We start from the raw sequence: 15981 nt of genomic DNA, 5'->3' as shown, positions 1-15981 counted from the left end.
GCCATAAAACCATATTGCATAATGTGTATTCAGTTCAAAGAGCGTGCATGTTCATGTAAAGTACGTAATTCGACAGTATTGTTCTGCTTGCTAACGCTTGGTGCCTGTGTTAAAGGGACATTCCTGAGTTTGCTGCATTGTAAGATGTTTCCCACTAATAAAATATTTCTACGATTAAACTTACATATTAAATATATTTTCTTGTTCAAAATATCAAGTGTCTGTATATTCAATGTGTTTCTGGTCGTCTTAATATTTGTAAGAAGCCCAAACTGGATTTTGTCTTCAAATGAAATGAAATTTAACCTAGTACAAATATTAGAACGATCAGAAACACGTTTAATATACAGCCACTAATATTTTATGCAGAAAAATATGTTTGATATGTAATTACAATCGTTAAAACGTATGTTGGTCAATAACATCTTAAAAATTGCAGCAAAGTCGCGAATGTCCCTTTAACAAAGTAGCTCGCAGACGAAACAACTCGTGATCGTTGGTCAAATCGGCGGTAAATGTATACAGGTAATATTGGTACAATTAGTGGAGGAAAAGGTAAATGGGTGATAGAATACATCTGCAACAACAGCTCCCGATAAAACCTATACCCATGTTCCTTTTTGAAATCACGCCAACACATTTATTTAACAAAGTTCGTAAACGACATGTAGCCCGCGATCGTTGTGATCGTTGGTCAAATCGGCGGTACACGTTTACAGGTAATATTGGTACAATTAGTGGAGGATATGGTAAATGGGTGTTAGAGAGAATACATCTGCAACAACAATAGCTCTAGATGAAACCTGTACCCATGTTCATTTTGGAAATCACGCCAACACACATTTATTTAACAAAACTTGTAAACGACATGTAACCCGCGATCGTTGGGATCGTTGGTCACATCGGCGGTGAACGGATACAGGTAATATTGGTATAGTTAATGGAGGAAAATATAAATGGGTGCTAGAGAGAATAAACCTGAAATAACAACAGCTCAGGAAAAAACCTGTACCCATGTTCTTTTTGGAAATCACGCCAAAACACATTTATTTAACAAAACTCGTAAACGACATGTAACCCGCGATTGTTGGGATCGTTGGTCACATAGGCGGTGAATATACAATGAGTTTTGTAGTCACATTTTATTATTATTGTTGAAAACTTTAACGAAGACACACAAAAAAATAAAGTAAATACTACAATATACTACTTGCTCCAAAATTTGTGGCAGCACCTGAAAAGGTATCATAAAACATACCAATAGACTTAGCGGGGATCAAATACCATATATGTAATGTATTTTATTGGCCAAACAAGAAAATTAATAAAATTTGAAAACTAACGCCCCAACGAACAGATTCGACATCCCAGGCCTGTGGGAATTTAGGTGGACGGGGGGGGGGGGGGGGGGAGCAGCCCTCCCTGCTTGCACTCGAGGACAAAAATAAAGTAAAAATATGGCCCGTGTCCTATCTCCACACTATGGGGGATGTGATCCCCCGCTAAGTTGTGCACCCTCTCCCAGATATTATTCCTACGGACCTGGGAACCTGATTCCCTCCGACAAATAAAACAATATCCATAGCTGCCCATGACAATCGTCACGTAGGCAAAAGCAAACTTATTATTATTTTTAAATATTTATTAACACGCAGTCCCCCCCCCTCCTTTTAGAAACACTTATTTTTATCATTTTCTCTTTTTTATTATTATTATTTATTTAACTTTTTTAAATGTAGTAAATGTAAAAACAGATTCGACATCCCCTCACAAATGAAATGAGCTGACCACTGCTGTGCTAATTATCACGTACGCAAAAGCAAGCTTATTCTTTCATTTCCCCCTTTATCTCTCGATTTCACTTCTTTCGTTAGTAAACCGAAGAACTCTTCCTTCTCCATACACTCCTGTTCATTTGTTTATTGTAATGTTTCCCACTGAACGATTTACAAGGGCTATTGGTTAATAAAAATCTATTATTTAATTATTATTTTCAATGTAGTGCGGATGCCTTGTAAACACGTCAATCGCGATTTAAGAAAAACCACGTGAAATAAATATATATATATATATTTTTTTTTTTCTTCATAACATCATGTAGTGGCAATTGACAACCCCCCCAAAAAAGCTTAGAGGCTCAAATCAAGTAGCTCGTGCACGTTTTCAGTGTCTGCAGCTACCGCCGATCAACCATCTAAACAGGAAATTTTAAAATTTTGCAGACTAGTCTAGACGCCGTCTAGCTTGGACGGAGTCGCCGTCTAGAAGTAATTATGGTTGGTTCACGTACTGTAATTCTATTTTGGTTTCCTGTCCTACTTTCTTAGCTTCTCGAATACTTACCCTCTCTTCACGTTCTTCAGCTTCCTTTCTCAATATGTCAGCTCGATCAAGTTGCTCTTTCACAAATACCTGCAAATCTGATCCAACATATCCGAAACTCTTCCCAAGTTCGATGGTCCTCTCCAAACCCATGGTAAACTGAAAGGTGCTATCAGTAATAAGTAGAATAACACTAGTATATGTACTGTATCTACAACTTATCACTACAAAACCTCCTAACTAAGGATACCCATTAGACAAATAACATTCTGCCACCCCACAGATTCCCCAACCAAAGATACCAGAAGTGAAGAAACAATAGTTCCGATCTTAACTGAGCACCTATTGCCACAAGGGTACTCCAACACTACACCAGTAGAAGTTGTATCACCGTATACGGCTGAGAATGCTATTTTCTAACTCCTTGTTTCTCCAGTGTGCGACAGTTAAATATATCCCACCGCTGCCACCAAAATGTCACGAACTGGAGCAACAACAAGGATGTGTGATATTCATTTGTATATATTATGTAATTAAATTATTTGAATATCACTTAGCCTTGTTGTTGCTCCAGTTCGTGACAATATATATATATATATATAGAGAGAGAGAGAGAGAGAGAGAGAGAGAGAGAGAGAGAGAGAGAGAGAGAGAGAGAGAGAGAGAGAGAGAGAGGTTATTAAAATGAAGTGTATTGGATGAATAAATAAAAAAAGATAGAATTTCACAACGTTTTAATGGAACGTTGTGAAATTCGATCTTTATATTTATTTATATATATATATATATATATATATATATAGACACAGTGACACCCCTCTAAACAGGACACCCTTGGGACCAAGACAAATGTCCGGATTTAAGAGGGGTTCGGTTTAGAGAAGTTAAGTTCTGTCCTGGATTTTTAAAAAGGGACTCTGTAAAAGTAAAACGCCCGGTTTTGAGGGAATCCGGGAACAGAGGGTCCTGTCTTGAGATGTTTCACTGTGTGTGTGTGTGTATATATATATATATATATATATATATATATATATAATCAGAGATGGGGCGATTATGATTACTTTAGAATGTCATGATTACGATTACGATTACAAGATAATTGAAAGTAATCGATTACGATTGCGAATACATTGTCTAGCAATCATGATTACAATCATGATTACATTTCCACAAATCTACACAAATAATGAAATGATGTTACCACCATGAAGTTATATGCACTTTATTTTACAACCATACCGATTTCATTCATTGAAAGACATAATGGATAATTTTTTATTATTTATTAAATTATTTCAAACATTTATAAACGTATGTATACTGCAGGGAGGGAATCAGTTTCCAAAACCAGATTTATTATTCTTAAATTTGGATTATTGACGAAAAGGTACCCATAACCATAGGTATAATTATTGTATCAATGCATAACATATATATTTTGTTATATTATTGAAATAAGCCATAATTAGTAATTGCAAACTGTCTGATCACTATTACTTGGGTTTTTTTATTGTTTGTATAACGTATACCATTTAATACCATGCATCCACAAATTAAAATAAATTCTTATTTTTTTAAAATCTATAAATAAAGAAATAAAGAACGAAAGAAAAGAACAAACAAGTAAATACATAATTAAATTGATATCTGCATACATATACATGTGCACAAGTGGCTCATTGCATTAATTGTTGACATTCTAAAACTGACTTTTATTAATAAAACGATTTGCAGTCATGCTTGCTTTGTGCCATATTATAAGGATCCAATTGTATCAGTGAAAATTACAAGTATCTTGGTCTGGGTGTATTTATTTTGGTATCATTAGAAGTGCAGCGTTTCGTAGAACATCTATTAAAATCAGCTTTCAGGAATTTTTATCAGACGTATTATTATTTTAAGCTATCTTAAAGAAAAAAACCAAGGTTTATCGTGAAACACTACTTTCAACTGGGTGTTTGCTTAATTAGTTACGTTATTTGTGGTTGTGTCTGCGAAAGGGTGAGGATGACTGTCCATGGAATCAAGCTTAACACGACTGGCTGGCTGCCCGTCTGCAGTTGTAACCACTAAGAAAAGAAAAGAAAGTGTGCAACGGTACCATTGGTGGACTTTCACACCTCTGACAAAGCAAGATATTGTCAAGCGTTTCTTAGTTGAATTCAGGCCCGTGATAAGGTTGTATATGCATTCAGAGGAATGAAAGTGTTTTATTATAAAAACAAATATATATATATATATATATATTTTACGGCAATGAATTAGGACACAAAACTGGGGCATGGTGCAGTGCCCTTTTATATATTGCTAGCTATAGAACACTATTCATTCAAGTGGTTTTATAGTAAACGTAAACACGATAGATAACATTATGTGAATATGTGTCTTCATCCCCTGGGTAACATTCATTTGATAATCCAGACGTATGATCCCATTTCTCAAGGCAAATGATAGTTCTACTATGAGAGTAGTAGACAATGGGAGATCAGTTCTACTGACTGACCAGTACTGCTAACTATAGGCACTGTTACTGGAGTTGATGCTAAACACATCTAAGTTTAGTAAATAATTATGAGTAATCATGAAAGTATTCACTTTATTAAGATTACATTAGCAGTGTAATCGATTACGATTGCGATTACATGACATTCTCAAACAATGTAATCGATTATGATTGCGATTATATGAAAACATATAATCGATTACAATCGATTACAATTACTGATTACGATTACCCCATCTCTGATCCAAATCACTAGAGTGCGTGCCCACCCCGGGTTGCAGTCGCTGCTCATAATTTTGCTTACCGTTGTCCCAATCAAGTTGTTTATGGTCCTCTGTGGGATGTTATTCCACTAAAGAAGAAGGGCCTGCGTGAGCCGAGCGACATTGTTTAGGACGTTGATGCGCTTCCTGACCCTCCTGTCCAGCTCGTTTCACAAATGCTCGATCGGGTTCAAAACTGGACTGTAGGGTGGCCAGTCGAGCACTTGGACATTGTTTTGCTTGAGGAAGTTAAGAAAAAACCTCGCAACGTGCGACCTTGAATTATCCTGCTGCAACGTAGGGTTACGTGCATGGATAAGAGGAAGGACGCAAGACCTGATGACCTGATATCGATATCTTACGGCTGTATGATTACCCTGGGCCCTTATTCATGAAACATTTGTTTTGCATGGACATTGCATGGGGTTTGCGTGGTATTTACGTCCACGCTAGGTTAGTGAAGCATGGTATTCACTAAACAAAATATAAACCCAAAGCTGTTTGCGCATTCATTCATCCATGGTATTGGGAGACGTAAGAGGTCGTGTGTTAAGGCCCATTTTGTAATACACGATCTATTTTATAATGGATACCTGTTTTGTAATAATTAAAACAAACACCTATTTTGTATTAAATGTTTAGAACATTAGAATATGATAAAGACGTTAAATATTGTCTTATACAAATAAGTTTAAACACGGAATTTAAGTTCAATTTTTAAATTAATATATAAATAAATTGTGATTTAAAGCATTCTTCGCTACAGTAGTAATTAAGGTTTTAAAATTAATTTATTAATGGCTGAATCACATTATTGAGTAACAATAAATTCGAAATACTGATTGTCTTGGGGGGGGGGGGGGTTCTTCTTTCTTTAACACTGATATGGTTAACTAAACACACCGAGTTAGTTGTGTTGTAAGTATCTTATAATCACAATTTAGTACTTGAAAATATGCAGCCATTTAAAAAAAATCATGTAAAAATGTAATAAACCTAAGATACTGGTGTTTTGGATTCCTTTGTCTTTTTCATGAGGCTATTGCATGATAGTTACTGATGACTTCTAGTGTATGTTTCAAAAACGATCTATTTATTGTTATTGGAAATCATCTAGCTGGTCACTTTATCAAATTGTATCACCAAAGAAAATGTCAAGTTTATATGATCTACATATAGTACCCAAAACACTAGAAGTCAAGAGTAGAAGGTTATACCAGAGTTAATCTATATGCCAGTATTGTTATTTTTGGAAACCATACTTGTTGTATTCAGTATGCAGCTTTTACATGTAGTTATAATACAACATAATGCCTGATGTTTTGCCCAAGGACCACAATGAACATTTGTAGTTTTTATGGCTAGACAATATTAAAGAGATATTCCTGAGTTTGCTGCAATTTTTGAAGATGTTATCGACTAACAGAGACTTTTTAAAGATTGTAATTACATATCAAATATATTTTTCTGCATAAAATGTTAGTGGCTGTATATTAAACGTGTTTTTGATCGTTCTACTATTTGTACTAGGTTTAATTTCATTTTATTTCCTAAAAAACCCACATTTTTTTCCTACGTACGAAATTATTTGAAGACAAAATCCAGTTTTGGCTTCTTACAAATATCTTACAGTGCAGCAAACTCAGGACTGTCCTTTTAACAGTAACTGAAACACTGGACAAATAAATAAAAATTAATTACTTAAAATGTACATTTTTAATTTGAAAATTATGTGGGTATCTTGTATACTCTTCTAGTATTTACTTTCACTGGGTCCTGTGGCCATCTTGGCAGATGATCTCCGTGCTGATAACAATTACCCACATCTCTAGTGTCGTAAATTGGTTATATCTAATGTATATTGTAAATATATGATGTTTAAAATATTTTTGACTTAGTGTCATGAAAAATAATACTATATAAGAGGCAACTATTCTATATTTTAAAATTAGTTTTCTCATGCATTACAGTTTTGATTACCAATGAGCTAATTAGCTTTATTTATTAACGTTTGATAACTAAAAAACAAGAACTAAAAAAGAAGAGAAGAAATACCCCAAATTTTCTATGTATTTGAAAACCCTAATGATTTGTTTACCCCAAAATGGGGTACAAACCATTAGAATTACAATTGGTAATTCGGGTGGATTATGAAAGTTATTGTTGGCAGGCGCTTTTGTTTAGGGTGAGGAGACTGGGAAATATTTTCACAAAGGCTACACATTTGTATTTGTTATCCATAAAACAAAAACCCATGACAAAGAGTAAGAACAAACTCACATATATAATTTAAACATTGAAACTTGAAGATATTAAAAAAAAAAAAAACCCAAACATATTCCAAGAAAAGTAAGATATTGTCCCTTTTGTCGAAATTATTCAGACAGAAATGCACTTTCTACTGAATTTCATTGAAAAACACGTAATTATAAGAATTAATAATGAAAAAAACAAAACATAGACAAGATACTGCCATCTAAACTGAAATTAAAATAATGTTTATTAATGCTAAATGCCTTAATTATAAACGATTGTACTAACTTATGTTATAACCAAGGATAGACAATACTAGTAAATAAATACTGTAATTCGACGAGAGTTGTCATTTATTTGTCAATAATTTCACATTCAATTTTATCATTATTGTTATTGTGATGTGTATTGGTGGGTACACAACGTAATGTGCCATGTGTGAAACGTTCTGTGATATTTGATCGACTATCCATTCAAACATTCATATTAGTTTTAAAAAAAAATGAATCTAAATTAAAGGGACTTCTCCCTCTGTAAAATGTGTGCAATATGTTTGTCAAATACGTACATTTCCTTAAAATATTTATCTGTGTACATCAATGTACGTATTCGTACGTTATGTATGTTACGGAAGCTTTTGGCTCCTGCATTTCAAAGTGAAAGTGAAACCATGTATATGTATTATGATGAAGACGATCACCTTACCGTCATTCATGTTGGTATACCGTCTAAACACTGACATGACTTGTTTTGAGCTCTGCCTTGTATAGATACAATATTGAATAAGCTAACAGGAGATTAACAATTGTCATACAAAACACAGTGACCATTATATACTATTACCTAGATATTTTACTAAATAATTAACGTATATTAATATAATTTTTGTCAGGAGAAAACAACTTAGAAGTTTCTTTTAACATATTGGCATAAAGATATCGATAATCACATTGTGCATTTTACGGTCACCTGGTCGGACCAGGCGAGTGAAAACAACGTCGGGTAAGTCAAAACCTTATCGTAAGTCGCTGCCTGGCGACCGGAATTTTCGCGTATTCGTTGAAGCGAATTATTTCAGAATTTCCAAAGTGTAATGTTTGTAAAACAACTAAAGAGTTAGTTTTTATAATAATTCAATTGACTGGTTCTTCTGTATGGATAATATGCAGCCAAATCAATACGTGATATCTAGGGACATTTGGCAGACAGCCAGTCTACTAAAATAAAAAGTATTTGGAACACTTCGGCCAATTTCATTTACCGTTGTGCATCAACATTGGGAGTGCTCGATTGGGCACTCGGAATTCTTTGGAAAGTATTATTATAATCAGACCAATAGATCCAGCGTTGAAAATAGCTCTACCGTTGTTTTTAGAGCATTGCATCAATTGTGTTCAACAGTGCAACGTTTGCACATGCATACACTAATATCTGCAATCTTTGATTTTGCCCACGCCACCTCCAGGTCTTGAAATGTTGGAATCCAGATGGAGCTGGATGTGTTGCTCATTTGGAATTCCGATTAGGCCTCTTCTGTGTCTGAATTTGAACATGGGGGCATTGTAATTATTAGTATAACAGTAATTTGATTTAATGAAAAAAAAAATACCGTGATGACACAAATTTCTAAAGTTACGGGAAAAGTAAATTTGCATCTGTCGCATTCACAGGGTGAATACAAGTCTATCCCAGGTCCGTATAAACGAAGGAAATGTTTTATTTAATACAGATATTAAGAGAGGAAACCCGCTGTCGCCACTTCATGAACTACTATTTTCGATTAGCAGCAATGGATCTTTTATATGCACCATCCCACAGACAAGAGTAGTACATACCACAGCCTTTGATATATCAGTCGTGGTGCACTGGATGGAACGAGAAATAACCCAATGGGCCCACCCACGGGATCGATCCTAAACTGACTGCATTTCAAGCGAGCGCTTTACCACTGGGCTACATCCACCCATTATGACCATTATTATTCATGTTCGAAAAATCTATTAGGATTGGTTGTTGAGGACACCATTTTGTAATTTGCCTTAAATTATGTATAAGCATTTTTATAAATAAGCACAACAAGCAAACATAAAAAACATATATGTTTTGATAAAACACTGAACAGTTTTGTTTAAAAAAAATCAGGCTGTATTCTAATCCACTAAATGTTTCAGCTACTGAAACGGGTGACTTTGCTAATATTTATGGTTGATGCAACAGTTATTGACGCTCATGGGGGACAATTTAGTGTTCATTTGAACCGTAGAACTTGTAATAAAAAGCTAGCTCTTTGCATAACAATTTCCTCTTTACAAACATTGATATACAGAGTACTTTAGAAACGAGTTGCATATGTCCATTAAGACTGATCTCTTATGCCCAGTACAATTTCTTTTCTTTCTGTTTTTTAAAATAAAACTCATAAATTACATGGGCAAGTCAAAGTCCTGATATGACTCGCCCGAATTGCAGTCGACGTTGACGTTGCCTGGGTGTAAGTTGCGAACCAACGTAGGGACTCCCGCAACCGATTCCTAACCGTTCGTGGACACACTGGGCGACCAAAAGTGCCTACAACCTGATTTGCCGTCGGAAGTCGGTTACGGAGGTGTGTGAGACATACGCCTCTATCTTGACGTGGCAACATAATGCACGGATGCCTGCTCCCGGGACGCTCAGCTAATATTCATGTGGTTCTTAGACGCCCAAACTAAAGGAGCTATCGTTGACTCGTGTACCCCAAATGGCTGAGCGACTCGACGTTGCAATTGTCCCTGCATAATTAGAGCAATAGCCCTACCTCTGTCAACTTGTAACATTCGCGACATTTTGCTTTTCAACCGTGTTAAAATAAAATGTTGTGTACTCGATGTGTGCTGTTAAAAAACTTCTGTTTGATATGGTGTCCATAGCACGTGGCAGTGGCCCGGATGCACGATTTTCTTGACAAATCGGTAAAAAGCATGCAGCTTCGCACGTGCTCACTGTTGACCCAATTTTAACCAAAGATTCTTTAGACAGTACAATGATGTAGCTACGAAGGAAATGTTTTATCTAACGACGCACTCAACACATTTTATTTACGGTTATATGGCATCAGACATATGGTTAAGGACTACACAGGTATTGAAAGAGGAAACCCGCTGTTGCCACTTCATGGGCTACTCTCTTCTATAGCATCAAGGGATCTTTTATATGCACCATCTCACAGATAGGATGGTACATACCACGGCCTTCATTACACCAGTTGTGGAGCACTAGTTGGAACGAAAAATAGCCCAATGGGTCCACCGATGGGGATCAATCCTAGACCGCCTGCGTATCAAGCGAACGCTTTATCACTGGGCTTGAGGTAGCTATGTGTGAAATGTTACTATATTTGGTACACGGATGAAAAAGGTTATGTTACCAAACCTGAACTTGTGTTGTTGTTTTTTTCCGTCTATATATATATATATATATATATATATATATATATATATATATATATATATATATATATATATACTGAAAACGCTTCAAAATTTGTAAAACAATTAACGTTTCTTACATTGTAGCATTTTTAGTATGCCAAGAATACCCAATAATTTACGCGAATGGGCGATTGGCATGCTTGATGCTGGCATGTCGACAGAAGATGTTGCAAGGCATGTTGGGAGTTCTAGTCGAGCGATACGAAATCTTCGCGTAAGATTTCGAACGACAGGAAGCACCAACGACTTGCCACGTCGTGGACGTCCTCATGTTACAACGCGTGGTCAAGACCGCTATATCATGAACACGCATTTGCGCAATCGATTCCAAACTGCCACTGCTACTGCTGCTAACACACCTGGGCTTCATAATAACCGAATCAGTGGGCAAACTGTTTGTAATCGTCTGCGGGAGAACGGTTTACATGCACGACGTCCTTACGTCGGATGCGTTTTAATGCAACGTCATCATCTAAATCGTCTTAATTGGGCACGTGTACACACTTGTTGGATACAGCGATGCTGGAATACCGTTCTTTTTCCGGATGAATACAATGTGGTGATGGCAGGGTAGGAGAAATGAACGCTATTCTGACTGTTGTGTTCTTGAACGAGATCATTTCGGAGGTGGGGGTTGTGTCATGGTCTGGGCAGCCATTGCCCATGGTTATCGTTCACCACTAGTCGTCATTGATGGCAATTTAAATGCTCAACGTTACCGCGATGACATTCTCGCTCATCACGTCATTCCTCTGTTCCATAACAACCTCAACATCTCGATTTTTCAGCATGATAATGCCACCTCTCATACAGCTAGAGACACTGTAAATTTTCTTAGGACAAATAACATTGATTTCATTGATGACTGGCCCGCTAAAAGTCCTGATCTCAACCCCATCGAGCATGTCTGGGATAGTCTGGACAGCCGATTGATGCGTCGTCCCAACCCACCCACTAACATCAACGAACTTCGTCAAGCACTCATTCTGTTAACCTATGGCCATGATTTTTGCACCAAACGATGCATCATGGAACACTCTTTAAACGCATATATAACAATTATTCCCCCGGTTTGTTTTCATCAAGTTATGTTCAAGCAAAGTTAGCGGAAGTTTCTTATTTTGTTCAGTATATATATATATATATATATTTATATACAGTCGAAATTGTATATAACAACCACTCAAGGGATCAACAGAAAGTGGTCGTTGTGGACAGGTGGCCTTTATATAGAGGTCAAACAATATTCCATCAAGATCCTAACATATTTTACTACAAAATCTCATTATTAACTGTTGTATCGGTTTGATTTCCTTTGTTAATTCCAATACCCTCAAGAAAAGAAAAACAACACAAAATAACAAAAGTACATGTAATTGTATTTATTAAAACAAATTTTAGTACGTTTGCCTCCATATCATTTAACAAAATTAATGTTGAGTCACTGATTTACCAAAGGATACAGGCTGAACTAAATTCATTAATGTTTGCCTCTTGGTGCCAGCTGCTTGTGAACAACAATCATGCCCGGTTGACAGTAGGAAAGTTCTACTCATGCAGGCACCTTGGTTATAATTGTCTTTGATACTACCGCAACAATCAGATACTGCAATACATTCTTCTGTCATAGGCTACAGCCAATGAGAAGTCGCCTTGTTATTGACCAACGATTTGAGCTGAACGTATATTTGTTTACGACAATAGCATCATATGATAACATAAAAATAAGTTTGTTCTTTGTCGAAAAGAATCAAATCGCCAAACTTTCCGGTCACGTGACACAACAACGGCGGTATTGCAGAAAACAATGGATTTACTGGGAACTAAATCGCTATATGATCATATATGATGGGAAGAATTTTCTTTTTTCTTTTTTTGGAAATAATATTTTTGACGCTAATGCAGGTTCAGACCTTATTTTTGCTGAAAAATAGTGGCCGCTGGCCGAGTTGGACAGGTGACCATTATATAGAGGTCAAATAAATAATGCATTGGGGGTTTCAGGGTGGCCGTTATGGGAAGGTGGCCGTTATAATGAGATGTATATATATACAGATATATATATATATATATATATATAGATGTTTGAAGAGTAAAAGAACAGTTTCAAACTTTAATGTTACATTCATTGCTATTGTTTTATTGTTAGCTGATCCATAATATTGAAGAAATGTTGAAACTGGAAAACATTACAATCATTGCAAAGTTTGAGCTCTCTGAAAACCCCAAAAGCCAAGTCCTCGATCTAAAGGTGAGTCAATTACGTAATATATGATAATGATCTGAGATAATGCTTAGTATTTCCTTTGTTTATAGAATTAAATGAAATAACACTAAACTAACAAAGCAGAAAAAAAGCCGTAAATAATTTCACATTGTTATTTTGCAGGAAGCCGATGCAAGAATTATAATCGCTGCTTTTTTTGAAGATGTGGCTAGAAATTTTTTTTGTGAGGTCAGTAATTAAAATCATATCTTAATTGAACCTTGGTAGTCTTTGTTAGCAGATTTTCAGGTGATCTTCAGTTCGACCAATCAAAACACCGCCAAGATAATTCTGCAAATGAGCTTCGGTGCATTTGGTATATATTTTTCATTACAGTTTTACTAATGGAGACATCCAAAGATGGGTGGCACAAAGATCTGATTTCAATCAAAGTTTGGGATGTTGTAATTACTATTCATTCAATAGTAGGCATGCAGGAGATGGTCCAAGATCATTCTAAAATGGCCAATGTGGCAGCTAATGTTTCAAACACACACACATATATGTATGCATACAATACTCTAATAGCCCTCGGATGACCCTACAGTTCTAGCACCATTGTACTCAAACTTGATAACAACTTGATAGAAAATGATGTCTTGGAATGGAATAATACAAAGATGGTCTGAATATTTTTAAGTTACTAAGTAATAATTATTACTGACTACAATTCTGTATAAATTCACTTTAAAATATTTCTCAATATATTTAATTGTATTTCTTAATACAAATAAATAGTAGTTTACTTATTTAATACTTCAGGTTCCTTTATTTGCCAAACATAATTTAGAATGCTCATAATGCACTGGGGGCAGGACAACGGGAATTAATTGGTTGGGTAATCTGCAGCCTTTTTCACATGTAAAGTGTGCCTGTCAGTTTGAGGAAATGGGAATTGGGAACTTTATTACCTTGCCCATATCCAATAAAGGTACTGCACGCCCATCCTGGACTTAACCTCTGACTTCGCCAGTGACTAATTCCGGGACAGGAGAGGGAGGGGAAAGTTTGAGGTCGGCAGAATCTAGACAAAGTTTACACGGATTGCCAAAAATAAAGGGTATCAGACTGTTTAAAAAAAATATAAAAGTTTTTGAAATGGCGGCCAATACGTTTAAGGGCTGAATAAGTTCATACTCACTGAGGCAGATAAGGTTGGTAGGAGGGTTGGCAGGAGAGTTTAGCAGCTATGGAGTATTGATGAACTCGTTGAAAATGTAGTTTCGGCGGGTATTCTCGCCTCTCAGTCAGGTGCTTGACCACAAATATGTAGAATTGCCCCAAGAGAATCTCCATGATCCCATGGATGTTCGATTTGTCCATGACTCAGTTAAAAAGTTTCTGTATGTAGCAATGGGTCAGCACAAGTCCTGGGTTCCGAGAATCCGCGAGGGTGGGATGGAGCACATAACTGCCTCCGCCGTTGCTCTGAGGAAGAGGTTTGAAGTATCTCCGATGAAGACACGGAAGAAGCCTAGACGTGTCCCTCTGGTCTCCAAGAGAATATGACGAGCGTACTGAGGATGCAACTTCGGTGTTGGCAGGACCTAGTTCCTTGTTGAGGAGATGAAGGCCTTTCCCTGTCAGGTTGATCACTCAGTGGAATGACGGTCTTCCATTTAACAACGGATGCTGGATAGGCCAACTCAACAGAATGGGATGCTGCCAATAGTTCAGCTGTCGGTTTTGACCCCTGCCTCTGTGCTACCCTTGGCTCGGGTGGCCTCTTCCTGGAACTTCTCCTTCTTCCTTCCTTCTTCAGTTAGCCATACACTAGATAGGACAGGAAATGGGTGGGTGGAGAAGTAATCGCCTTCACTGGCAGGTGTAAGAGAGCACCAGCAGTCCGCCCAGGGTCGGTAGCAGGCGGACCATCAGGTCAGGTCATAGGGCTTTACGTGCACATTTAGAGCAAGCTGTTGTAGCGGACCATCGGCAACGGCAAAAGAGTTAACGTGCTCATTCAGAGCAAGCTGTTGTAGCACACGCCTGTCATGGGCACAAGACCTGACTCTTCTGTCCAGGACAGGAAAGGATGGGGGGGGGGGTGTGTGAAGGAAGGACCGCCTGTGCAAGGGAACACCAGCAGTCCAATCGACGTTGATAACAGGCGGAGGGTGATATGGTGCTATGTAATTTGGAATGTCCCATAGGATTAAGTCAAAGAGAAATGGTGCGCATTGTAGTAAAGAATGTTTGATGGTCGTTCAAAATCAGAATGGTAGAGAGCTACATATAGGTTTTGATTTTAGTAGGCAGAGAGTAGCTTGTTAGGCCGAAATTTGTTTTTTACTTGTTTCCTATTACATGCTGGAAAAATATAGGGTAGGTAGGTAGGACAAACATTTTATTTTGGTAAATAATTTTATTTATGGATATTAAATAAAGGTGTTGACTACCGGTATCCAAAATAACCTCTGCATGTATAGAAAAGCATTATGCAAACCAACAATACCATTCATCACAGTGTTTTCCCTAGAAATGAAGTAAGGCATAGTAAAGTGACGTTTTGGGGGCATATTTTATGTGCAGTTTTAAATATAAGGGCTTTTTTTTCTATTATACAATTTTCAAAAGGACAAAAACCTTATGGCCATTTTATTTTCTATATCTATTTCATAACTTAATTAAAGAAAGGAAATATGTAGTACTATCCACATAGGTGTGTTTAAAGGCTTCTTTTTACATGGGCAACTTATAAATTTATAAAAGGCAAGGCATTTTGATTTTGAGCGCAACATGGTGCTAACCTATCTGTGAGAGAGTACATACAAAAGACCCCTTGCTGTTTAATAATAGGCAGAAGGTTTACTCTCACACTAACACTTAACTGTCCAGGACAGACTTGGTTGAACCGTAATTGGATAGAAACCAGTAAATAAGTTATAACAATTTCTTTTAATG

General features: G+C 36.6%; 1 protein-coding gene across 2 annotated transcripts in view; it reads left to right on the top strand.

Annotated features, from left to right (window-relative positions):
- LOC121371075 (gamma-aminobutyric acid type B receptor subunit 1-like) overlaps positions 1-15981 on the top strand; it is a 140175-nt gene that overhangs the window by 53999 nt on the left and 70195 nt on the right. For both annotated transcript variants that reach the window (XM_041496705.1, XM_041496707.1), the window contains exons 5-6: positions 12961-13062; positions 13201-13266. In XM_041496705.1, coding sequence (XP_041352639.1) covers positions 12961-13062; positions 13201-13266 — 168 coding nt within the window. The remainder of the gene's footprint in view (positions 1-12960; positions 13063-13200; positions 13267-15981) is intronic.

This window comes from Gigantopelta aegis, chromosome 4 (assembly GCF_016097555.1).
Source record: "Gigantopelta aegis isolate Gae_Host chromosome 4, Gae_host_genome, whole genome shotgun sequence".
Lineage (NCBI taxonomy): Eukaryota > Metazoa > Mollusca > Gastropoda > Neomphalida > Peltospiridae > Gigantopelta > Gigantopelta aegis.
The sequence above is the reverse complement of the archived record's forward strand: the minus strand, read 5'-3'. Positions and strand labels throughout refer to the sequence as shown.